Here is a 26,630-nt window from a genome sequence, read left to right as displayed (position 1 = left end):
GAGGCTTGCGCCATGTAGAATTCACCAAATAAACCAAGTGGCATCATAGGAAAGGTCAAAAGAGTACATTTAAAATCTGCACATACGCGATGCGGCTGCACCGAGTTCAACCCACAGGGAGGATATCAGTCGAGGAGGCAAATGGCACGGAGGAGGAAACTGTAAAACCCACCTGTTGCTTTGGGGTTTTAATTATAGCTGAAAGATTAGCGGGGAAATAAACCACGCGCTATTAGGCAGTTGGTTAAAGGGGGCCGGGCCACCCGATGTTAATGCAAGGCTTTCGATCGGAGGCTGCAGACTGGCTGATCGTCACCTTTCACCTCCAGAGTGAACTGGACCTGGTCGTCCTTGGACTGGCAGCGGTACACGCCGGAGTGAGCCGGCTGCGCCGATGGGAACGCTACGCTCCTCAAATTTCCCTGCGACCGCGTTTCTACCCCGCTTCCGGGTAGGAGCCGAGTTCCGTCTTTGTACCAGCTGACCTGCCCGTCGGGGTCGGACAGCTCGCACTGCAGGGTGACGGGGCAGCCTACCATGACGGATTTTTCCTGGTCCGCCTCAGACAGGGCTGAGAAGGTCTGAGGTGGAACTACGGGATGGAACGTGACATGGGGATTAGTCCTTAAGGAAAGGTCACCAAAGCATCATTTGAAAGGGATCTTCTAACTTTACTACTTCTCAAACATTACGGGCCCATTATGGGACTTTAAAATAGATGGTTTAAAATGGGAAGTAAACATTTGGCGCAATGGTGTGGGATGGTTTTGTTTAAACACGACCTGCCCGAGTTGCCAAAACCCAAGTATGCATGAAACACCTCATCTTATCTACAGCAAAGTACAACAGAGTACGCTTTTTTGGACAGATTTCCCATTTGTCAGGGGCGGCTGTCAAACAAACAGGAGTGACGCGGCCCAGTATTTGAGATCAGATTTCGCAGCAACCATTATGTTTTGCCACAATTTCCAGATAATTGCTATCTCTAGAACCCCCCCCGCCCCCATTCGCCCCCGAATGCGGGTCGTATCTTTGGTCGTTCGGCCCATGTCTGCGCCGACCGACACGGGTGCATTCCAGACGGGGTTTTTTTTTTTTTAGGAGAAAAGAAAAACATCAACGAAAGAAACAATTCACTGTATCAGATCAACATTCCGGTAAAGCTGTTGCTACTTTGTTTTTGGCGTAAGCGTGCTGATACTGATAAGCTTGGCTGCTGGTGTTTCGGTGCCTCTTGAATTTGGCAGTTTTTGTCTACCCAACTCCTCTCTTCTCCTTCTTCTTGCCGGTTTGTTTTTCTACCTTGCGTGACTGATAAGAGCTGGGTTTTCTCCAGCCGCTACAACGCAGTTTGGCGGGGATTCGCCAGAAAACACCGGAATTTGTGTTATCTTTGCGCCCTTAAGGCCAAAATTCAGATTCAGTTTCCCCCGAAGAAGCAACGTGGGCAGGACGTTCTAAACAGACAGACGGCCCGGGAGAGGCCGTCGGCGAAGACGTAAGATCAAGAAAGAGTCCCGGGTGACGCTACTTGTTATCAACCCGGCAAATCACACACACTGACAAGATGAAAACACCGGTCACCTTCAACATCCGCATGAAAGTGCATGGCATTGTCCGTCGTCTTGCAGCCGTAAACCGCCGCCTGACCCGGCGTCGCCGACTGGATCACCGGTAACCCAACGGGGCCCTCGGCCCAGACGTCGCGCCCCTCGTGTGGCTCTATCCCGTCCTTGCACCAAGTGACCTCGGCGTTCGGATTCGATATTTCACGGTGCGGCACCGGGGTCTCCTCCACCTCCATAGACTCCCTCCTTTCAGCCTCACACAGAGTTGAAATGCTCACAGGTGGAACTGGGGATGTTTTGAGGCGACACCAAGAGAAAAACTGCATCACTATCACCGACCGCAAAACATGGAGTCAAGCACAAACATCTGGAGAATGGTTAAATTAGTAAACTAACGAAAGGTATCTTTAGCCAGGCTTGAGATTTTTCAGACATTCAGATTAGGATTTTGAACCAGTTTTACATCGTTGTACATCGTCGACCCAATTTTCGGCGGCGACAAAATTTCGGAACTCAATGCGGAAATCGTCGAGGATCGACCGAAAAACAATCCGTTCAGTTGCACGGGGTCAAAATCGCGTCCTACTGTTTTTGTTGTTCGGTAATGCTAACCATTTAAATCACCTTCAACAGCCACCTTATTTGCAGTGACACGGTCACTCCAGTGACTGTCACACATCCTCTCTAGATACACGTCTTCAGATCGAATGGCCGGCTTGACGCAGTAAAGATCAGAAAACTGGGCAGAGGCTCTTTGTCTGAAGACAACTGTGCTTTGAGCATGTCCCTCCGCTGCTTCTTCACGGTGACCGCCCTCATCTTGGGCCAGTGTTTCCCGCTTGGACCGGCTCAGGACCTCTGGCTTGTCCGTCGCTACTTGTTCTCTGGGACGGGAGTCATCCGATATCGCGAATCCTGCCTGTGAGGCGTTCTCATAGTCTGCCCGTCGGACCATTTTTGCCATTTGAAAGTCCTGCAGTTCCACCGAGCCGAGGGATGCGGAGTTGTGGATGTCCGCGGGCGTCTCTGACCGGGCAGATGATACTTGTGAGGGGTCGTTCATTTCCTCCATTTTGTGGATTTCAGTCTTTAAGGAGTTACAGGGATCCTCTAAAGGGACTGTCCCGACCCGCGTGCCACCGTCGTCAACCTCCTCGGGCGGGATGCCTGGCATGCACGTGGACGCGTGAAGCTCCTGCGCTTGAACGGTTGCGGACGTCAACAACGATCCGAAGGGCTCCTCCTCCGACTGGACGGCTGCACTTTCAGCGGAGCTACAGAACTCATCTGACTGAACAATCGAAAAGTGGTTAGTAAGGAGCCCGGATCGGGCGGTTGAGGTCTTAACGGGGCCGCTTGGTTCTGAGAGTGCAGCCGTCGGTGTTGAGCTATGAAGCTTTGCGGGTCGGGCGGTTAAAGTGTCTATGTCAGCTCCCTTAATGTCAACAGTAGTTTGTGGAACATTGCAAAGCTCCTCCCACTGGACGGCCGTCTGCAAGGAAGCAACGAGCCGTTCAGACGGGGCCTCGGCATGCTGGGTATAGTAGATGAAATCCTCACCTTGTGTTTCTTTGGGCAATTTAACATTATCACGTGGGTCACATACAAATAGCTCGGGCTCGACAGAGTTACACTGAACAGGAGCGTCGGCGTATGTTGACTCTCGACTCTCAGAGATCCCCGCCCGCTCCTCGGTCAAAGTCCATTCAGTGACGTGCTCGTCGGTCGACCGGGGGGCTACAATAAGCCCGGAATGTTCTACGTGATCCCGAAAACCTTCGTTCTTGCCGCCAGTCATGCTCGACTCGTCCTCTGAGGAAACGGACTCAACCTCATCGGGGCGCGCCTCTTCGGTCGCCATGTTCTTCTCTCGGTCAGAAGAAAACCTTGGCGGTACAGCTATAAGCATTGTGATGTACACAGAGAGAGTTTTTCAGTGCTTTGAGGGTTCTCACATGTTCTTCTCATAACAGATTACATCATTGTGAGTTAGCATGAAGTTATGGGATAGTCCATTGCAAAGACAAACAAGAAGGTCGACCAGGTCTGGTCTGATATGTGCTCTTACATTTCACCCTTCAAATGACGCTAACACCTGTATGCTAACACCTCACTGATTCCTTTTAACACCTAAAAAGCTACTGAATTTGTGCTTTAGTAAGAGTGCGTTGTCATTGCAACGGGGCAGTGGGGTGAATGACAGGATCTGGTGATGGATAAAGACTTAAGATGGACTTGAAGAGGTGCAAGCAGCTTTTGTGTTTGTTTTGCAAGCAAAGATGTCTGTTAAAAATGAAGAACAATGGGACAAACACCACATAGATGGTTAGTACGTAGAGCAGCTACTCATCTACTGAAATCACTCGCATTTTTTAATGAAGACAAAAATAATAAAAAAAAAAAAAAAAAAAAAAACTGCAGGAAATGGTGTGAGACTAGATGACAGGATGACAAAAAGCAAAAAATAAAACGTGACAGATGCCTGGGTTGACTGAGCCAAGAATGAAATCGACCACTATTGTTAGTGGCATGTATGTGCCGGGTTAACATGGACGACTGATGTCGAAATATTTCAAATCACCTTTGGCATCCACTGTGTTTGGGGCGGTTGCATCATCTACCTCACCAATCTCATCACCATAGTGACACTGTTCTGCTGTTTGGACAAAGCCAAAGAAAAGACAGTGAGCCGGGCGATCCCATCAGGCGCTTATCTGAACACTTGATTCACAATTGTGCGGGTACGCCACCTTTTACGTCCACATTTAACTCTGAGCCCGCGGGCGTCTCACAGCGCAAACTCTGCTCGTCAGGCACGGGGCCTGCCTGGAGGGGCGGGGCTTGGACGTCGCCCCGCAACTCAAGACCAGCTCCCCTTTTCGGGTAGATCTGGGTTCCATCCGTGTACCAACAGGCTTTGGCAATCGGATCTGAGATCTCAAATTGCTGAACAATCGGGCAGTGCGCTTCGGCGGGCTTGGTCTTCTCGACTTCTGGACCAAGCGGATTTGTCTCGGGTGGTTCTATAGACAATCAAGGGGATCATTTCAGTATAACTCTGGTTTTTAAAATGCTATCAAAACGGTCATGGATATTATCTCTGTTTAAGAACAACAAATAAGAGGACACAGAGTTAGTCAACGGGAAACAAAACAACAGGGAAAGAGAGAGTGAGAGAGAGTGAGAGAGAGAGAGAGAGAGAGAGTGATCACCTTGACTTTTTACAATTAACTGGGCAACGTCATCCGCTGTTGCGCAATAGTATGCTCCGGTATGCTTTGCTGGATGAGTCGGTTCAATAACAAGGGTCTTCTTGATGCCTCCCATATCAGTATCGGGCTCGATATTAGAATCAATTTCTGCGTCCGGTTGCCATGACACCTGGACAGCAAGGTCTGAGATCTCATGAGATGGCTGGCTCGGGCCGGTTGCCTCAAGTGACTCCGTCTCTGCCACCTTCGGTGAGGGCGACAACGGCAACCGTGGAGCTAAAGATGATGACTCAGATCATAATTTTGGACTGAACAGCAGGATAATCATACTCTGATTGAGAAAGGGGTTACAGCTTTGGTTGCCCCCAAAAACGGGGAGCGAGATTTTGCGCATCGATTTTTATTAGTAGAGATTAGTGTCACCAGCAGTTAGGGCACGGCTATGGCTTCGTAAACAAAAAAAAATACACCACTTTAAACACACGTTATAAATGTATTTTAGCTGGAAGCTAGTCTCCTTCAAGCTCTAGGAACTGCTCTACAATGAATTTAAAAATAAATTCACCTTGGATGGTGTCATCAGAGGTTTCACGGCTGTACAGCCTTGATTGCAAAAGCTCGGCGGGCGGGATAGTGAGTTTCCCCAACGTGCTGTTACTCTGTAAATCCCACCCGCTCTGGGGGTTGAGCGCGACATCGTCTTTATACGAACACAGGGGCAAAGCAGAGTCCGCAACTTGGCACTCCGGCTCCGACGGTTTGCCCGCCTCGAGTGACTCAGTTCTCCCATCGTCATGGTTAGTGGGATACATCGCCGGTATGGCTAGCATCGGAAATTCAGGAAAGCTAAATGTAAACTGGGGCTGCAGAAATAGATAACTTGCAAAAAATAGGAAAAAAAAAAAAAGAAGATAAACGTGCTGGTTTTTGAAACAGCGTAGGGGGAAGACACAGCCGCCAAGAGTATGGCGTCTCTAAGGTTACGAACGGGTCTCTAAGGTTATGAGCATGGAACAGTCGCTCAGACATACAGTAGAGGCTGGAGTTATTAGTGGCGCCTAGAAGTGTGTGTGTGGGGGTGAGTTTATGATTTCAATGCAAAAATAGACAAGTGCAAAGTCACCTTTGATCTCCACTTGAAAGTCCACGCCGTCGTCCTCCGTGCTGCATCTGTACACACCGGTATGGCCCAGCTCTGTGGACTTAATCACCAAAGTCCGCATGTTCTCATCTGACTGCATATCTAAGCCAGAGTGCGACACAAGCTGCTCGCCATCCTTGTTCCAGCACACCCGGGCCTCCGGATCCGACACCTTGCACCGGAGCACCAGAGGGCAGCCGACCTCGATGGACCTGGTCCTCATTTCGTCAGGAATTTCGACAAACTTTACGGGTGGCACTATGGATACAGTTATACCCAAAGTCAGCTTCTGGTCACCGTGTAGCCTTCAAGGCTCCTGTGCCGGAGGTTGTACCAAAGCTAGGACTAATCGACTTAAAGCATGGATATGATCTTAACCGCAATCACCTTTGACATCCAGACTGAAGGTGACGGTGTCGCCCTTCGTCTTGCAGCAATACAATCCCGAGTGGTAAAACTCGGCCGTTGGGATGACCAGCCTCCTCAGCGAGCCCTCGGTTTGGAAGTCCACGCTGCTCTGAGGGTGGAGCTTGGACCCGTCTTTGTACCAGCAGACCTGGGCGTAGGGTTCTGACACCTCGCATTGCAGGGTGGCGGGGAGGCCCGCGTGGACGGCGAGGTTCCTCTCGGCATCTGGAATGGCTGTAAACCTCACAGACGGCGCTATGGATATTCAGATAATTTACAGTTTGTCGAGTTTTAAACATTTAAAAATGGAGCGGATGAATGAATGAATTGATGACGATGGGAGTTCTGGGAGTGCCGCAAAAAAATCATCACTTACCCTCCACTTCCACATTGAACCGTATGACATCGTCAATGGCGTCGCAGCAATACACTCCCGAGTGCGAGAGCTCGGCCGATTGGATCACAATTCTTCTCATCGTGCCCTCTGATTGGATATGAAGCCCCTCCATTGTTTTCAGCTCCGCCCCGTTCCGGTACCAGTGGACTGGAGTTGCGGGGTCTGACAGCTCACAGTACAAGACGATGGGGTTCCCCACCTCCACAAATTTGTTGCGGTCCATTTCCGACAGCGGAGAGAACTTGACGAGAGGAGCTGCAAATTTTGGAGAACACGGTAAGAACTTTCCCATACATCAGCTGGGCAGATGTGCAAACCTGAGATAGCACTGTGTCACGCCTTGTTTCAGCTTGAATGTTCTTAATTTTAACCGATCATGTTCACCATTGCACCATATCCTGCAGCTATCTCGGTACCCGATGAATAGAATTTGATTGAGCATCGGAACCATGGTCCACCATGTGGCAGGGGAGGAATATGATGCTGATTCATCTTCGGGATTCAAAACTATTGGCAGCACGGCAGTTCATTGGTTAGCATTTCCATCTCATGGCAAGAAGGTCCCTGGTTGGATTACCACAGGGAGAGGCCTTTCTGTGTGGAGTCTCCAAGTTCTCCATGTGTCTACGTGGGGTTCCTCAGGGTTGTCCCGGTTCCTCCCACAGTGCAAAAACATACAAGAGGTTAATTGGAGATCCGGAATGGTCAAATGTGTGAATGGTTGTATGTCTTCATGACGGGGACGAGGGAGCAAATGTTGTATGCCCGCATGTGACGCGTGAAGGAGAGGGTGAATGTTTGTACGTCTGTATATTGCCCTACACTCCAAGATGAACGCCCCTTCTGGCCCACTGACAGCTGGATCAGCAGTACAGATAATGAATGAATGAGTGAATGAATTTATTGGGAAACATATCAGCTGAAACACACATGACAAGACATAACGGGAACTAACAGTTGCTCTTCTGATGTTTCTCCATATGATGAACAAGTACAAGATAAACTAGTGCTCAGCATTCTGATACCTCTGTGGGCTTTCCTGTGCCTGACCATCGATCTGAAGTTTGATTTCCATCTGTGGATCAATTTACTCTGATTTCAACAGCTGTCAATGTGCTCAGCCAAGCTTATTTTTCCTTTTGAACGTTCCCTTAAGGGGTCTCCAAGGTGAACCGTCTGCCACCCCATCCTATGTACCCTCTTCTCTCACTCCAGCTAACTTCATTCCCTCTTTCACTCCATCCATAAACCTCCTCTTCGGTCGTCCTCTAAGTTATATTATGAAGTCGAACAGGGGAACAAGGCAACACAAACTGCCTCTGGGGATATCCAATCTGGTGCCGGGTGTTTCTGGAAGCTTTTTTTTTTCATTGACACTCACTGGCTGCAGCTGCCTGATGTGGTTTGAACTGAAAGTCCACGAGAAAACATATCTGTCTGGAAGTCATTATCGTGACGGACGGTACCGTGGATGCATTTTTATGCTTTTCAAGACAATAAACCCAAAATGTATGCCTCACGTACCTTGAATATACAGGGCCGCAGAATCCCGAATGCCGTAGGCGATAAATGTTATTTCTGCTCCGTTGTCTGTATCTAGTACTCCTTGAATACGAAGAGACTGGTGTGTTCTCGAGCGCCGCATGGAAAATCGCTCATCATCCTGAAGCTGAGTGCCATTCAAGAACCACGAACCAATAACGGACGCCGACAGCTCGATTGAAAAGATGGCATCCTGCCCCTCCGGCACAAGGGCGTCCTGCAAGGGGGCTTGGATACGCGCCACCGGGACTGTGAAGGGAAATTTTGCCACGGGGTAGGTGAAAAATAAATATCATACCTGCTCTCAGTCTTTTGTTTTTCTGCCGCACTCGACTTACCCAAGTGCACAGCCCTGGGGAACTCCACGTTGTTGCTCTTTCCGTATTTGTTCACACTGCAAATGCGGAACCGATAGTCGGCCTCGCACGGCACGCTGTCGCCAAGTATCTCCACAGAGGTGGCGGAGTCGGTGGTCAGGCACTGTAGCCACTCCTGGGACCCGGTGCCCACCTCCTGGCGCTCCAGCACATATCCGGATGGGGGATTTCTCCGCGAGTCATGAGCAGGAACCCAGGAAAGAAGTGCTGCATTCGCTCGCTCTGTGTTGATCTGCACACCCACTGGACAGCTCGGCGGGCAGTGTTTGGCAGCTGAAATCGGAAAAACTAACGACTTGCACTGATTTGCTTATATTTTGCAGATTGCCAATGTTTCCCAGAGTTTAAAGAGGAGCCTACCTTTCACTCTTAGCTGAGACGACGTCTTGGATCTGCCTACGAGGAAAGTCACCAGGCCCGAGTCTTGTGGCATCGTGTTGACAAAAACCAGTATGTGAGTTCGACCGAAGGACTTCAGGATGGTCTGGTGCGTCTCGCGCAGCTCCACGCCATCTTTGTACCAATGTATGTCCATCTCTTCTTTTTCCACTTCAACACAGAAGGCGGCATTTTCGCCCTCCAAGACGTCCACCTTCCTCGGCAGCTTCCGCAAGATCGTACCTGGAGAGAAACGCCATGAAGGTGAGGCCAATCACGCCAACGCGGTCACGCATTTTTAGGAGAATCTCACAGCTCTTTAGATTGTGATCCAGTCAGATCTTCTCTGGTGGCCTAGACCTCCTGCATCCAAAGTTGTTCATGTGTTCCTGAACATGCAAACTGCTCCCCAAGCAACCGGAGAGAACATTCAGAACTTCAGCTGAAGGATTTCAGCAAGGTTTTGAGTTTGGTCATCTTCTCTAAAAAGTCAGGATGGGAGTTTGGTGGTCACAGATGGTATCCTTCTAATGTTACTTCATCATGTGACTCAGTGTGATTACTTTGTCTTTATCAAAGATGTATATTTGATTTACCTTTCACAGCTACCTCTGCTATGCTCCTCCCACCATCCGGCATCTCACAGAGATAAATCCCATCGTCATCCACTCCGATGTCCCGGATGGTCAGTCGCCTTTTAGTACCCCACTCCTCCATCCCGTATTTGGCCCCCGGTTGCAGACGTCTGTCCTCCAGGTACCAGGTGATGGGGACCGAGTCCTCGGGAACTTCACACTCCAGAATGGCCAAGTCTCGTTCCCAGACCTCCAGGTCGATGAGAGGCTGCTTGAATCTCACGAGCGGCTCTGGCATCAAGAGGGAGGAAGAATGTTAGCATGATCGGGCAAATCTCGCTCCTTTCAGAACCTTCAACTGCATTAACCCGTACTGATACAATGAGAAGAGGGCAACTACAGATTCGTGAATTGACACTTGTGCAAAAAAGGGCCTCCACCTCCCCAGAGAATATGGTCTCGTACAATAGTTTTAGTTCTAATCAGTGGGCCGTGATCCTCTACGATCATTCTCCGTACACTGTAAAGTACCATTTGCGATCAGTCACCTTCTTTGCGTATGATCCTTTAAGCCAATGCTGTGATGCAGTGAAACTTGACTGAGATCATTGTGATGTAGGTTGTCCGGTTGTCCAATGCATGTTCCCACGAGTTCAGGCCAAATCTCTTGAAATGCTGTCCAGTGCCTCTCTTTTTATTCCCTTGATACAGACCAAGGCCATGTACTCTGTGCAAGTATGTATGTGCACAAGAGTACAAAACAGAAGGGTGTGGTCCAATCGTAGGTGGACTACACTGGGAGGTTCTAACACTGGGTTTAAACTCATAAATGATGGAAATGTCCTCTTGTGATCAGACAAGTCAGCGCACAGGAGCTTTTACTTCTACTGTTGCAGTTTGTATACGAGTCTCCTGGGTACTGTGACCCTTCTGCATCGGGCACACCGGTGAGGCAAACAAGATGAGCCAAAGTCCAGGGAGACAACTGGTTCATTTAGTCTCGGAATGGAAAGATCATTAACACCTGAGGTGTCAGACAGGTCATGAAGTGTTTGTAACGGACACCGTCAGGCGGGAACCGGAGCAGGGGAATGCGGACTGGATTCTGGTGTCACGGTAAAGCCCTTCTATTACTTTATCTCACAAGCCCCAAAGTCCAACTAATCAGATAACCGATGAGTATCCGTCATTATGGGTGATTTGGAATCCAGCGCTTGGGCCACGGCGAGTCGTACACTTTGATGATGGATTTGAAGGTGTCGGAATGAAAATAGAGATTTCCTTTTCCCCGGTTTGGAGTTTCACTGTGGTGAACGTTCAACTCACTTTCAAGAGTTGAGGTCCACCTGACTTTACGGGAGCTCTTAATCACCATTCAAACAGTAAATCTTAATAAAGAGCATATCAGTGGTTGATTCGTCCCTTGCCGATTGGTTCATTCACACCAGTTTGCTTTCACGCAGGCAACATTTTTAAGCTAACCGACTGAAATTAGCAGAAGCCACATGGGCTATCGCTCACATCAATGGTCCAAAATACGGTTATTTGTTTTGGTGAGTGATAAAGGGGGACTCCATTCATCTGGGACTGTCAATGTCTGCCAAAAACAGACCGGCACTATCAACATCTTGATAACTGCGGCCACATCCGAGGGCCAGATATAAGGCCGAAATATCAACACTGGGTCATACAAGTGAACACACTCCATGGCAACGTCCCAAAGACAGTGTTCATGTTTCTGGGAAAACTCAAGCCAATTTTGTCTTCAAATCACCCAAAAATATGAATGGGAGAGCAGGACGGTCCGAGCCCAAACTATGAAATACTAACCTCACATCGGCAATGAGTCAAAATATTTGGACGGTGTGCTGTGGTGCGCTGTGCCCCAATTTGTTTAGGGGTATGGCTGCAACAATCACCCTGAGTTCAGTTCAACTCCCTGAAGTGAAAGAGTCAAAACCATCTTCAACAGCACCTTCTGCCAGAGAGTCTGAAAATGGGGAAAACTTTTCCATCGGATTCAGCGTCGACGCGGTGCAATGCTTTCCGTCGCTGTGGAGTTTGAAGTCCTTCGAGGCCACGTGAGAAATACGACCCCTCCACCCTCCCTGCGCGCCCCTGCCTGCCTCTAACCTTGACCTGGAGCCTCGCCGGCTCGCCCACCCCCTAGTCCTTGTACAAGCTCAGTGACTTTGCACGCGCTGCACTGCCGTTGGAATCCTCCTCACACAGATCAGCTTTGCCGTCAGGGATCCCTCAGGTCAGATCTCCAAAAACCGGAGTCCGGGCCAGGGTTGGATTTCCCTTTTACGCAGCTGTTGTCAAATTATTTGTTTACCCAGTGTATTTCCAGCTTGCCGGGGGCAACGCTTCACAAACCTGGCCGACTATTGAGTCAGCTCCGGCTTTGCTTTTGTTTGATAGCGTTCTCCGTAGCTCCAGAATGTATCTTCTGCTAAAACCTGCTAATTACATACAACAGATTTTTTTTGGCTAATCCAAAAGACCATAACAAATGAGCTTCTGGCTCCTAGCTACTCCTTATATGGCTATTGATTATGCAACGTTGACTGTGCGTGGTTAAAACTAGTTGTCGCACGATTTTAACCTCTCAGCACAACTAATTCAAAATGTATTTATTTTTAGGTCACAGGCCTTATCATCATTTGCTGAATGTTCTCCCAATTTTATTTTGTCCACTTTTAGCCTTTGGCTACTGGCCCAGTCCCAAAGCGTGATCTCAGAGTGGCTCCATGTTGATGGTACTGACATCATTCCGGTATCAAATGCATAGAAATTTAAGCCAAGGACATTCCCCCTTTGCCCCCTGCCTCCACCCGCCATCCCTCCACCCGCCAGTCGTGTCCTTGTAGTGAAAATCATCGTATGATGAAAACTTACGTTCTCATATTCTGATAACCCTTCTTGGTACGACAGGCCGGTTGCTGGAAGCGCTCTGGACTCACCCTTCACGGAGAGGTGCACAGCGCTGATGGTTTGCCCCGCCGTGTTTGACGCAGCGCAGACGTAAACGCCGTTATCCTTCTGCTTGCAGTACAGAACTTTGAGCGTGAAGTACCCCTCTCGATCTTCGTACAACAAGTACCGCCTCCCGGAGAGTATCAGCCTGCCGTCCTTCCTCCAGATGATCTCGGGTTTGGGTTTTCCCGTCACGAAGCAGCGGAATTTGGCATGTTTGCCCTCTGTCACGGCGAACATCTTCACTCTGGTCGACTTGGTGGTGGCGTCGTCCCTGAGCTGATGCGCCAGCGGCCTGCTGATCCTCTGCTTTCCCTGGTGGCCCTTCCAGTGGCCGTTTGTGTAGCCGTTGCGGGTTGCGTCGTCCTCGTGCCCCGGTCCGGCGTCCACCAGCAGTACCGCCCCCGCCAAGGCTTCCCCGAACTCGTTCCTGGCCTTGCACGTGTAAACGCCGCCATCCGGCGCCCGGGTCTTGAAGATCTTGAGCTGGAACCACCCCCCATCCTGGCAGCCAACATTGAAATGCGTGCTTTCGAATATCTCGTTCAGCTTCTTGCCGTCCTTCTCCCACACCACCTCCGGCCGGGGGTTCCCCCAGAGCTTGCAGGAGAAGACGGCGTCTTCTCCACGGCCGGCGCGCGTGGACAAAGGCTTGATGAGGAACCGCGGTTTGTTTTCCTCTCGTAGCTCCATCTCCTGCGCCTCGCCCTCCACCTTGAGGGTCGCTGCCGCATACGTTTCCCCGATGCTGTTTTTGGCTTTGCATATGTACTGACCGCTGTCTTCGATGGTCACCGAGGAGATGATCAGATTGTAAATGTTTCCGTCCTCGAAGACCCTGTATCGCCCCGTCGGGTCAAGCTTCTCGTTGTTGCGCTCCCAGATCACCGCGGGCCTCGGGTCGCCCCCGATTTGGCATTTCAGAACTGCATCCGTCCCGCTTTGGACCACCACGGGTCTCGGGTAGGCCAAGAAACGCGGCGCCCCGCCAAATACGTCCATCTTGTCCCTTTCAATCAGCCTTTCCTTCCGCTCAGAGAGTCGGAGCGCTGGTGGTCGGTGACTGATGTCTGTGTCGGAACTATCTGGAAGAGAAAAAAAAAAATACTCAGATCACTTCTGGCGTCCAGAAACCAAGTGAGAGAGATGATACCTGAACATTGAGTATCTTGTTCCGTTCAGCCTTAAATAAACCAGGGGGCCCTGAAGGGAGACTTGAAGATGCAAAAAAAAAAAAAAAAAAATCACAATCAGAGTGATGTTTGAAAAGCGGAAAAGGAGTTCTTTCCTGAGAAGGCAGAGGGTATCCTTCGAAGGCAGCAAGCAAACAACAATCAAGGGGATTTTTTTAGTCCAAATACAGGAGCTCGCACATGGATGTGAGGAGAGACACAAATTAGAGGGCAAGAAAATAACCAATCCACACAAACTGCAGACTGTGACATGACGATCGATCTAGTGATTATCATTAACCAGTGACGTGCTGTCAGGGGAGGCAGGGGAGGCAGGAGAGGCCGGGCCTCACTTGCCAATTGGAAATTTCTTTCTTGGAAAGAAAAAAATGTCAAATGAAAAAAAGAATTGCATTGTTAAATTTATCAGGTTATTTTTCATTTAACTTCACCAGTTTTAGATTGTTTTTTATTCAAAATGGCTGGATTTTCACATTAACTGTTCACATTATGAGAAGAGACGTGAGGTGAGGCTGCGGACTGTTGAGCCTCAATGTAGATTGCGCAATGACAGCTGACTGCTTGTACGCTCTGCACTAAGACCGTATTGCGGTCTCTCTGTATGTCAATATTAAATTGTTCAAACACTTTTGCTATATGAACTACATTTCCTATTTGTCATGGAACGGCTGCAAAGAGCCACTAAGTGAGGCACGCAGTTCTCCTGCCTCATGGTAGGGGGCGCTCATGATTCCATGTATTCTTCCTGCGACCCCTCGGCTGCAGAATACAATGCCTCACTGCAAGTCACTGCCTTCGGGGTATTTTTCCCGTAAATACTGGACTTGCTACAGTATTTTTATGTAAATACTTCATTGTAAATATTATAGCTTATTGAAATTGATGATTACCATACTTACAGTCATGATTACGACCCTGAGTTTCATGTAAATAAAAGTGAACATTGGAGATTAATGTGGGGGGAAATACCCTAATTACTTTATCCCAACTTGAAGTTTTATCTAAATATTACAATCTGTTTACCGTAATTACAATTAGTGACTAGTTATTGCACCCTGGAGTTTACCCTTGAGGGTTTTTTCACCGTTAATACTGAACTTGCTATTGTTCAGTGAAATTACAGTCATTATTGCACCCCAGAGTTTTATGTAAATTTATTGCATCCTTGAGGGGTTTTTGTACCGTAAATACAGGAATTGCTACAGGTTTTTTATGTAAATACCACAATGTAAATATCGCAACTTATAGAAATTGAAGTTTAGTGAAATTACAGTCATTATCCCACACTGGAGTTTCGTGTGAATAAAGTTGGCTACAGGATGACATTGAAGATCACCTTAATAACCTTTAATTAAGTTGAATTTTGGGGAAAATATTGTTATTTTAATAATACACGGTGGAGGTTTACCCTGATTATTTTATTACAACTTGATGTTTTATATAAATATAACAGTCATTATGAGCTCAGAGTTTACGATGAGTACTGTAGTTTTTGTGCCCCAGAGTTTTATGACAGATTTAATTTGTCTTTTAGACATTAAAGTTTACCATAAGTGCTGTAATAATTATATAATTATATTATATTATATAATAATTATATTTATTTATAAATCACTGCTAACAGAAATTAAATGATAATAATAAAATAACAGAATGAATAGATAAAATAAATAAAATAATAAAATAAATAAAATAACAGAAAAGCGGGTTTGAGCGAGGTTCAGCGCAGACGGATTGACGGTCGATCACAGGGCCACATATACGGATATGTCAGCTAGATTAAGAGTCTCCAATGAATCTCCTGCAGGTTTTTGGACTGTGGAAGGAACTTGGAACCCCTCGCAGACGCGGGAACAACACGAAAACCCGGCCCGCTGTGGGAATCCAACCACGGACTTGCTTGCTGTGAGGGCAGAAATGCTAACAGCTGTGCCACCGTGGTGGTTTTAGCTGAAAAATACTGATGAGCGCCTACTGAGGTGTCCCACATGGCTCGATGCTGGGTCCACAATGTTTTCTGGGTGATCAGATGTAAAGCGTCAAGCATTACTATTTTGTCGTAAGTATTATCACGACAAAAAATGTCCCAGTTTGTGGTAATATTACACAAAACAGATGCCATGTGGTGATTATTGCCCACAGCGTTGCATCATTTTACATTTAATTAGGAAACAGATTCATAAATCAGAGGGAAAAGTATGCTTGCTGGACTTTGAAATCGTCAGTAGTTCTCATTCAAAGTCGAAAAATAAAAAAGCAGTCGTGTTATTCGGACTTGGGATATTTTTCATCTTTTTCAATCAAATAAAGATGGAGGGAAATTTTAAAAGCCGTGGTGGCGATTCTTCCGTATCTGTCGTCGTCTAGGAGGATGTTTACAAAGTAAACACGGTGGTGAGTAAAGGCCGAGGGCTTCTGGGTGACGTCCCTTCACCACAGCTCCCGATTTAGTCGCTCCGTTGTTGCGGCTAAAGTCACGTCGGTGTTTCCCCGGTGGAAACTCGGCGTCGGGGATCGACACGTCCGTCCCCGACGGCTGTGTCCGGGCGTCAGTGGATGGTTCGAATGTTGGCCGCTGATTGAATTAGAGCCGCCTGCGTGAGTGGAAAACAGAGGGCTGCGGAGGCGGCGTGCGGGCGGGGGGGGTTTGGAAGAGGGTGGCGGCGCTGGGGGTCCGATTGCAACAGCAGCCACAACACACAGCCAGTACAGCTGGTGCTGTATTTCAGTGGGAAAGTGCTTAATATAGCCGCACCCTAAATAAAGAGCACCGTGTGTGTCGGGTGTCACAAAGACGGCGTGCTCACACAAACGCCCCCCCACCCCGGAATCACACCCGGCCCACCCGGGAGACCTCGCCGTCAAAATATGTCCAGCCTTCGTCGCACCCTTTGTTGGCAGCGGCCGCCAGAAACATTCTTTTTGCTAAATGTCAGCGTTTGGACGGGCGGGTGTCAGGTGTCGGAGTGACCGCTGGCAGAAGGCGCCGTTCCCCTTTGTTTTCCCTTCCGTACTTCAATGCACCCTCTCCAGGATGGGCCAGGACTTTTGTGCGTTGGAGCGCTATCGTTTTTAACTCCGAAGCCCATTTTGAACAAATAAGAGGAATGGACTTTGGAGGTGGTCGTCGCAAGCTTTGCTCCAGAGTTAGCCGTAACCCAACAATAGCTGATAGCTAACAAAATAAATAAGCGTAGATTTAAATACGGCATTATTACGAGATAGTTTTGGTTCTAGTGGCGGATCGTTTCAGGTCAAAGCCCTGCCCGCCCCCCGCCGTGTTCTAGAGGGACTACATTAACCCCTGTGTTTACTCGTCCCATTTAATTGGAACGACCTCTGACCCCCGCGGAGTCGCGCCGCGGACCCCCCACATGACCTACCTCGCCTCGTTGCCAACGACGACCGTCAGCGTACGCATTCCGCAGCGGCACTCGGCCTTTCGGGGGGTTCGGGAGGCAGTACCGGCCGTCCCCCTGCGGGGGCCCGGTAGGATCCCCCTGCCTCAGACGCCGCGGATCCTGCGCCGGTGCATCTTTTCCGCTACAGCCCGGCGTTCAAGGGGGGAGCTTGTAGCCCCGACTCCGGCTCCCTCGGCTCAAACGACCGGTTCCCCCCCCCAGCCCGGCCCCCCCGAACGTCTTCCTCGGCCTCCCTGGCGCTTCAGACCTCAGACACCCCGAGTGTCATTGTTCGTGGAATACTGTTAAATGCTTTTGCAGCTGCTGCCGTCCCCTAAAAATACTGGCGGCCCCCCCACCCCCCGATGACAGCGGTCGAGATAAGTCCGGCACTTCCATCCACTTGCCAGCAGGGGCTAAAGATAGTCGAGGCCAGCGGATAGCGAGGGCGGGGGGGAGTGAAAGGTGGGGGTTTAAAAAACATTTAAGAGAAATCACATAAATTTTAAAATGACTCGATAGGCTCTCTGGCGCAGAATGTTATCTAGATGTGAATCTGCGGCCCCGGGTTGACTATCCAATTATGGAGGACGGAAATGGGTGACATTCTTAAAGGAGCGGTACGTAGTTTTTTTTAAAGGGGTCGGATTTGAAGGAATTCAATGCACCCTGGAACGGCCCATCACATTTGGAAACATACAACCATTCACCATCTCATTCACATGTCATCTAAAGACATACAACTATTCACCCTCTCATTCAGTCAATCGTTTGCACATTAGATAGAGGCATGCAACCATTCACCCTGTCATTCACTCACTCGTTCACATGTCATATGAAGACATGCAACTATTCACTCACTCATTCATCTGTCATTTGGAGGCATGCAACTATTCCTCCTGTCATTCACTCACTCATTCACATGTCATATGAAGACATACAACTATTCACCCTCTCATTCAGTCACTCATTTGCACATTAGATAGAGGCATGCAACCATTCACCCGGTCATTCACATCTCATATGGAGACATGCATCCATTCACTCTTTCATTTCATTCATCTGTCTTAAAAAGAGACACATGTATTCACTCACTCATTCATCTATCATATGAAGGTGTGCATCCATTCACCCTCTCATTCACGTCATCTTAAGACACAAGTATGTACCCTGTCATTCACACATCATATAGAGACACACAACCTCTCATTCAACTGTCATAAAAAGACATTCAACTATTCACCCTGTCATTCACTCACTCATTTGCATATTAAACAGAGGCACTCAACCATTCACCCTGTCATCTAAAGATATATAACTATTAACTCTGTCATGCATGCTCTCATTTATAGTTTTTACCTTTACTCATTTACTCAGTAACAGGTTGAAAAAACAGTTTCTACCCTCGAGCGGTCATCGCACTGAATTCAGCACAACCCTGATGTTGATCCATTTATTCTTCTTTAGTAATAATGTATACTTTATTAATCCCTCGTGGGGAATCGTGTATGAACCATTAGCAGTAGGCTGCCGTCCACCAGCGCCAGGGGAGCAGTCGGGGGTTCAGAGTCTTCCTCAACACCACTTCGACACACTAGGAGGAGCCGGGAATCAAACCAGGAAGTTTTAGTTGTGGCACGCTGCCCCTTCTGGACGTTATTTTATATTTTTTGTCTTATATACTATTTCTGTCTTGTATCTGTAACCCAGAGATGCTGCTAATGTTGTATTGTTATGTTGAGTCTTGATGACACTGAACCAGAGAGCTGCTATCTCTAATTTTCGTTGCACTCTGTGTAACCACTATAAAAAGTCTTGAATCTGACAAACATTCATCCTCTCATTCATGCACAGCGGTGAGGAGAAGAATCTCTCCATCTTTCCCTCTAGCTCTCCATCGCTGATGTTCACCATATCTTGACCTCAGAAAGTCAAATCTGGCGAGCTTCCACCTGCTCTCTGCCGCTGCGACGCACAACCCGGCCAATGGAGGGCACTGCATCCTAGGTTTTTGTTTCTGGATCTTCATTGGTCCATGTCTTCGGTGATTTGTTTGTGTCTATTTTGATGCTGTATATAGTGCTCCATGCTCTCGTCGTGTCTGCGTGGGGTTCGTTGTGGTTCTCTGGGTTCCCCCCGCTGTCCATTTCTCTAGAGACCCTGAATCGTATGAGTGTGTGAATAGTTGCACGATTGGGCCCTCATGGGTTTAATAAGGACACCTTCACATTTAGGAGACGGGATGCAGAGCATGACTTCCATCAGTCTCACCCTTGTTCCTCTCATACCCGCCAAGATGACCTTCACGTGACCTCCACCTGGGACCTTCTCCGCTCTTGTCGACCCCCTCCCCTGCCTCCTTCCCTGTCGGGAATCCAAGCTGTGCAATATTCAGAACTGTGCAATAATTCGTTTCATAACAGCTACACTACAATTTTTCCTTTTGTCATACTATTGTGCACTCCTTACCTCACTTGTTACTAAGACACTTATAGTTTTATCACTTGTTTACTAAGACACTTTATAGTTTCACTGAGACACTTTATAGTTTATAGTTTATTTTATTTCTAATTCTGCCTTTTTCTTTTTATTATTTATTACTGTTATATTTTCTGTAACTCTGGCACAACAATTTCCTTCGGGATTAATAAAGTTGTTCTTATCTTATCTTATCTTATCTTATCTTATCTATTTCGTTAACTGTAAATTAGCCTTGGCTAATTAGCACTAGCTAATTTACGACAACGCCTTCTGTGTGTTGAAGCTCTAGATGTTTCCAATCATTACTCCACGGAGGGATGAAAAGGCTGCACACCTTCAGCCGGGTTCTGGTGAACCATGTCAGGTTCTCTCGGTATCTGTCAGTCTCTGGCGGATCTCGTTGGGCTTTGGCAGTGATGATGTATTATGGTTTCCCAAAAGATCCAATGGGTTCTGGTTGGTTCTGGTGGTTTACGCCAGGTTCTGCAGGACGGTGTTGATTTCTGATGTTCTGTGGTTGGTTCTGCTTGGGTTTCTTCAGATTTCGGGAGGCTTCAGGTGGTTTCTGTTATCTGGCGTATATCTGGTTCTGCTGAGTTCTGCTGGTTTCTGTCAGGTTCTGGCAGGTCAAACCTGGTTTTGGTGGGCTATGGTGGTTCCTTGGAGGTTCTGGGAGTTCTGATAGTCTCTGTTTGGTCTCATCAGATTCTGGTGGTTCTCATCCTGTCAGGTTCTGGTGGGTGTTGTCATGTTCTCAGAAACGGCCAGGGAGTCCTGAAGAGTCCAAACTTGTGGGGAAATGTCAGCTTCTGCCAGATCGTGAGGTTTCGAGGAATATCCTGGTTCCCATCATGAAAAACTAACGGGTCGGGTTCCACCAGAAAGCAGTTCTGACATGGAATAAACTCAGACTATGTCCAGAAATTTCAGACTATGAGCTGGAGGTTCTGAGGTGAAACATCTCCTGGAAAAAGACTCCCACAGTCTTTTACGTCACTGTCTCATCACTTCAGGAACCTTCTCGACAGCAACCAGGAACCCGGACAGGCTCTCCCTGATTGGTCGGCTCCGCTCAAGCTCAGCAACCAATCAGGGAGCGTTGCAATGCTGATTTTCAGATGATGAACAGCGAGAATGTGACGTGCCAAGATGGTATGACCACAAAGAGTATTTCAAAAATACCAAGAGGGAAACATCTCCAGAGGAGCTTCCAAGAAGTTGACGGCTGAAGATGCAACGGAGGCTACAACTGGGCAATTCGGTATGTCTCGACATATTTGCTGGCGCTTCATCGAGAAGCTTTGAATTTGCTGTTTTAGCTCAGGTGTTTCTTTTATTTTACATTTCTGATGCTCTTCCCTTGTGTTCCTTCTTGGGGGTGGAGGCATGGGCTGGGAGTTCTTCCTCCTCCCTTTTCTCCATACTGACACTGGAATGCGAGAGCAGCCGACAGTCGGACGTGTCAGAACAGTCGCCTGGAGGCCCGGCAACAGCCGCTCTCTGGGAGGGGGGCGGGGGCAGAAGGGGGTACTGCAGGGCTGGGACCTGCTGTGTGGACAGAATGGCGGAAAGGGCGGAGACCCCGGTGGCATGGTGACCACGAAGCACTGAGAAGCACCACAAAGTTAGCAGGAAATCACTAGAAAAATCAATACATATATATTTATACAGTATGAATACATGTCATGGTGAAGACAAGGGAAGGAGTCAGGTGGGTATGTGTCCTGTCACCAGAGTTGTTCTCTTCAGCGAAGGACTCCCTCGGGTCAACGACCTCCAATACGTGGATGACACCGATGGTTGCCGCAGCTGGGGAGGACCTGCAGAAACTATCAAACATTGCAGATGAAGAGGGTGAGAAGGCGGGATTGGACCCAACATGGGCCAACATGCAATGTCCAACACAAGGGCTACGCCCCAAAAAAAACAGTTTAGAGCTTCAAACATCTGAGCTCCACCATTGGCTCAGATAGGAAGCCCATCAAAGAAGTAAAGACAAGTATAGTCCGGGCAAAGAGAACCTTCATGGACCGTCTGAAGAGCCGTCCTAGCTCTGCCTCTCCTTGAGGACCAGAGATGGAGTATTGTATTGTTGTATCAGTCCCGTCATGAAGTACGGCAGCAGAACTTGAACCTGTTCCATGCGAGGAGTACCTCACATGAACAGGTGCTGAGAAGAGCTGGACAGAGGAAAGGCCATCAAAAGAGGGCGCACATAATTTTCCAGTCACAAGGGTTGGAACACCTGGTTACCACAGGGGAGATCAGTTGAGCAGATGCAGTCAGAGACGTCATGGATGGTCCGAGATGGTCATGGATGGTCAAGTAGCTCAAGGGAACACCAACCAGTACCAGGATCAGACCATGACATCCACACCTTTAGGCACTGGACCTACAAGGAGAAGAAGAAGAAGAAGAAGAAGAAGAAGTATAGGGGCAGTTGTATCTCTCCAATCTTAGGCTTATCTGTTCAGTTCCCGACTCCTCCTTTCTGCAAGTGCCCTTCGGCAAGACATTGAAGCTCCCAGTTGCCCCGGAGGTTTGTTTAGCGTCTTGCTAAGGGAGAAAGTACTCAAAGAAAATGAATTGTTGTGATGAATCGTTCGGGAATCCAGCCAAAGGTGCAGAAAAATATTTTATAAAAACATGAAGCGAACGAGTCAATCAAATTAAAATCAGTTCTGTGAGCAAATGGTTTGGAAGAACTTCAAGAAAATGAATTGTTGTGATGAACTGTTGGCAAATCAATCGAAAAATTCAACCCCACCAAAATTTTAAAAATACATAAGTAAAAGAAAAATTAAAAAAAAAAAATCAATAAACAGGTAAGTTAAATAGGATAAGGTGATCGGATGGCGAATAGTTTGAAATTTGAAAAATTGAATACAAAAGATAATAAACAGGTAAATAAAAACACTGACGAGACGGTTGGAAAGTAAATAGTTTGAGTGTGCATTCAACAAGTCAACTGCTGTGACGAACTATCGGCGAATCAATGCGAAATTTACCAAAAAATCTTTTAAAAATTCTGAAAAATGAAAAAATGACTTAATAAATAAATAAATAAACAAGTGAATCAAATAAGATCAGTTGATTGGAGAGGAAATAGTTTTGGATGTACTTAAAGAAAATTAATTTTTGTGATAAATTGTTGGTATATCCATCCCAAATTGATCCGTATTTTTTTAAATAATTTTTTTATTTTTTATTTTATATAAATGAATAAATACAACTGACAAGTAAATAAAATAAAATCAGTTGATTGGGGAGTAAATACTTGCACAAAAGAGCGCCGATGTCGCCCTCTAGCGGTTGTCTTATGTCAATGCAAGTCAAGTCCATAGTTTCGCCCCTTATCCCCAAGACTTTTTAAAATTTCTTTTTAATTTGCAAAAACAGAAACCTCCAAAAAAGTCGGTAACTCATATAATAGACATGCATCCAGAAAAATCCTGGTGTGTGTGTGTGTGTGTTTGTGTGTATGTGGTAGATCTGCAGACATCTGACCCCCTCCAGGACTAACGACCCCTTCAGGCGTGGATCAGGAATGCCTGAATCCCCCTAAAGCCCTGGACCCCATCCCCCACCTTCCACCCCTTGGCCTCCAAGATGCCTTCTTCCAAATGTTGAACTTCGGCTTAGCAACAGAAGCAATATCTGCAAAAAAAAAAAAAAAAAAAAAAGCCAAAATATGAATAAAAATAAGCAGAAAAACTAAGAGGAAATTAAATAAGAATGATCTAAAAACATGTTTCAATTGATGAAGTACATTAGGGAATTTGAGAATAATTCAGAATTTTTAAGGATAAAATATCAATGAAAATGAGAGCAAAAACACAAAAAAATATATTAATTGGAATCGAAACAGGTCAGGACTCTGGCCTCATTCCACGGGGGGTTAGGGGGGTCGCAGGGCGTCGCCTCAGGTACGTCTCACCTTTGCCTCACTTCCAGAGTCAACAGAGGCCGAGGGGGCGGAGCCTCGGCCTGTCAGTCACCCATCCCGCCGCTGCGGGCTAAGCGGCGTGTGAGTGACAGGGATTTTCCGCTGGCGGTGTGGAGTTTACACAGCCTGGGAGATCGACTAAACCTCGCCGCTTTCCAGAACTTCAGGCCCTTTTTATTTTCTTTTGCTTGCGAGATTTCTGGTGAATTTTTTGAATTTTGTATGTGTATGTTTTATATGTGGTAATTTGATGAGAAAGAAAATGATTGCTGATTTTTTTTTTTGGGGGGGGGGGGGGGGAATTGATTTTATAACAAAAAATAGAATTAGAATTTTTTAGATTTTCATGTAATTTTTTTTTCCATCAACTGGGTTTCTGATTAAATATTAACCAGTTTATGTAAATAACAATATGAGAAAAAAGAAAAAAAATCTGGTTTACCATGGCCAAAACAATAGATATGAAGAATAAAGATTATAGTAAAAAATAAAGAAATAAAACCTAAAAAATGTCAAAGATTTGTGAGTGTGAGTGAATGTGTGTGTGTGTGTGTGCGTGCATGGTGTGAGTGGGTTTGTATTTTGTGAAGTTTAAAACCTTGCTTTCAAAAAAGATAGATGAATGAATCAACAGATCTGTAAGTGTGTTTGTGTGTGCGCACGTGTATGAATGTGTGCATGTGTGTGTATGCGTTACTGTGTGTGTGTGTGTGTGTGTGTGTGGGGAGTCGGAGGGGCTCCATATTGCCCTCGGACCGCATTTATTCTTTATCCGCCCCTGGCTTTTGATTGTACAGTTTAAATATTATTAAAATGATATGTTAGAAACAAGCAAATGAATATAAACATCCTTAAAGGATTAATAATAATAATAATAATAATTATAATAATAATAAAAATAAAAATAATGGTGATAATAATAATAATAATAATAATAACATCACCCCACGCCTGTTGAACGTGTTCCATTTTAAGAAGTTCCCTCTACCTCTCCACCTCTTCTTTGTGCAGTTTAAATGTTATTAAAATGAAAATGAAAATATGTTAAAAACAAAAAAAAATGAATATAAACATCCTTAAATGATTATTACTACTACTAATAATAATATCACCTCACGCCTGTTGAACGTGTCCCCTTTTAGGACCTGGCGGAAGTTCCCTCCACCTCTCCCAGTACGCGTGCATGCGCCTGGTTTTTGCGCGCACACGCCTCTCCTCCTCCTCCTCCTCCTCCTCCTCCTCTTCTTCCTCGTCCGCTCCTTTCGTGCGTCCGGCGTCCGTCAGCTGGAGGAGAAGCAGCAGCAGCAGCAGGAGAAGAAGAAGAAGAAGAAGAAGAAGAAGCTGCAGGAGGTTCCGGCGCTCCCCGGCAGATCCCGGCGGCTGAGGACGTCCTCCACCCCTTCCTCCCCTCCACCCCCTCCTCGGACCCCGGACCACAACCAGGATGAGGTAGTTTTTCGTTTGTTTGTTTGTTTGTTTGTTTGTTCCCGCGCCTTTGCAAGCACCTTGTCTTGCAAGCCGCTTCTGAGCTGCGCGTCTTTCCGACAGGTGTCCCCCGGTCCCGCAGCGCTTCCTGTGCGGGATTCTTCTCCTGGCCGGCGCGGCGGCGGCGCAGTGGGCAGGTAAGGGTTAATCCCGCCCGACCCCCCCTCATCCCCCCACGAAAAGTTTGCCGCCTCCGTGCAGCCGCTTGTTTGGGATGCCAGTGTGTGTAGTTCGATTCCCGGAAGGTTGAGGGAACTTCCGGTTCCACAATGAAAAAAGGTGTTATCAAGGGGATATTCCAGGATATTCATTGGGACAGTCTGCAAGATATTAGAAAAAAAAGGTGTTGTAAGAAAAGAAGCAAGAATTTATTAGACATTTTGTTTAAAAAAAAGTCGGAAATATTTTAAAAAATAAGAAAAAAAAGAAAGAAAAATCAACAGACGACTGTCTAAATGTTGGTAGTATATTATTAAAGGAAACGGTTGAAAAACGAAGCCAAAAAATTTTGAAAATGCTGCAGGAAATGATAGAAAATGTCATTTTAGAAAATGAAGCAAAAATCTAAAATAGTAAATACACATTCAAAAAATCAACTAGCAACTGTCCTAATCTAGTTGAGATATTATGAAAGGGAAAAACTGAGATTCACAAATCAGCAAAAAAAGAAATTGTCTGAAAAGAAGCAAGAATTTATGAGAATTTTTGTTTTGAAAAATCAGCAAAAAATTCAGAAATTTAAAAACAAAATACTGCAAAGGAAAATCAACAGGCAACTGTCCAAATATAGATGTGATATTATGTTAAAAAAATGAAAAAAATCACAAATCGGAAAAAATGTCTGTATAGCTGTCAGAAAGTATGAGAAATGTAATTTTAGAAATTAAGCAGAAATCAGAAATATGAAAAAAAAAATACAAAACGAAGATCAAGAGGCAACTGAATAAATGTACATAAGATTTTATGACACATTTGATGACACAAAAATATCAAATCACAAATCAGCAAAAAAAAATCAGGAATATAAAAGAACTCTCCAAAAAATCAGCAGGCCACTATCTAAATAAAGATTACAATTTTGCAAGAAATTATGAAAAAAAATCATTGAAATAGCTTCCCCATAATGCAGAAATACTCCAGAATCAATAAAAAGAGCAGCAGGACATTATCTAAATGAATGGAAAAATCTGCAAGAAATTATAAAAAAAATATATAAAAGAAACAAATTCACCCCTCAAAAAATTAAAAAGGACATTGTCTAATGACAAAATCCTTTAAAAATCCTTTGATCATTTAAAAGTGATTTGGAATTATGACAGAAAAAAGAAAGATTTTAATTCTTTTCCAAATGTGCAAAAAAAATGATCAAAATGGGTGATAGATTATCTTACAATCAGCAAGATTTGTAAAACAACCTTTTACAAAAATCAACCCAAACTTAACAAGTAAAGGAACCAAAAAAAATGTTTTTACACAGTCATCCAAAAGTAAATTATTTTCAGAAAAAGCTAAAACTAGGTTGAAGATAACCTTAAAAATCAGGAAAA

General features: G+C 46.3%; 2 protein-coding genes across 9 annotated transcripts in view; one reads left to right on the top strand and one right to left on the bottom strand.

Moving 5' to 3' along the window:
- The window catches only part of obsl1b (obscurin like cytoskeletal adaptor 1b), a 42,486-nt gene extending 25,125 nt beyond the window's left edge, over window positions 1-17,361 (bottom strand). For 5 of the 8 annotated variants that reach the window (XM_086145416.1, XM_086145420.1, XM_086145422.1 and 2 more), the window contains exons 1-14: window positions 12,565-14,061; window positions 9,620-9,889; window positions 9,006-9,266; window positions 8,607-8,918; window positions 8,251-8,517; window positions 6,706-6,981; window positions 6,309-6,584; window positions 5,904-6,179; window positions 4,781-5,056; window positions 4,319-4,591; window positions 4,150-4,224; window positions 2,193-3,467; window positions 1,585-1,854; window positions 317-592 (exon numbers count right to left, since the gene is read on the bottom strand). In XM_086145416.1, the coding sequence (XP_086001542.1) occupies window positions 317-592; window positions 1,585-1,854; window positions 2,193-3,467; window positions 4,150-4,224; window positions 4,319-4,591; window positions 4,781-5,056; window positions 5,904-6,179; window positions 6,309-6,584; window positions 6,706-6,981; window positions 8,251-8,517; window positions 8,607-8,918; window positions 9,006-9,266; window positions 9,620-9,889; window positions 12,565-13,579 (5,398 nt within the window). In that variant the 5' untranslated portion in view covers window positions 13,580-14,061. Of the gene's footprint in view, window positions 1-316; window positions 593-1,584; window positions 1,855-2,192; window positions 3,468-4,149; window positions 4,225-4,318; window positions 4,592-4,780; window positions 5,057-5,903; window positions 6,180-6,308; window positions 6,585-6,705; window positions 6,982-8,250; window positions 8,518-8,606; window positions 8,919-9,005; window positions 9,267-9,619; window positions 9,890-12,564; window positions 14,062-17,153 lie in introns of those variants that run through there. The other 3 variants (XM_086145417.1, XM_086145418.1, XM_086145423.1) reach the window with 3 other exon arrangements.
- A 7,506-nt stretch (window positions 17,362-24,867) lies between these two features.
- The window catches only part of col18a1a (collagen type XVIII alpha 1 chain a), a 58,349-nt gene continuing 56,586 nt past the window's right edge, over window positions 24,868-26,630 (top strand). Inside the window, exons 1-2 of the mRNA XM_086145415.1 lie at window positions 24,868-25,047; window positions 25,147-25,220. Coding sequence (XP_086001541.1) covers window positions 25,043-25,047; window positions 25,147-25,220 — 79 coding nt within the window. The 5' untranslated portion in view covers window positions 24,868-25,042. The remainder of the gene's footprint in view (window positions 25,048-25,146; window positions 25,221-26,630) is intronic.

This window comes from Fistularia commersonii, chromosome 4, assembly GCF_037954325.1.
Source record: "Fistularia commersonii isolate RoL2024-O1a breed Wild chromosome 4, RoL_Fcom_v1.0, whole genome shotgun sequence".
Lineage (NCBI taxonomy): Eukaryota > Metazoa > Chordata > Actinopteri > Syngnathiformes > Fistulariidae > Fistularia > Fistularia commersonii.
This window is presented reverse-complemented; position numbering and strand designations above follow the sequence as displayed.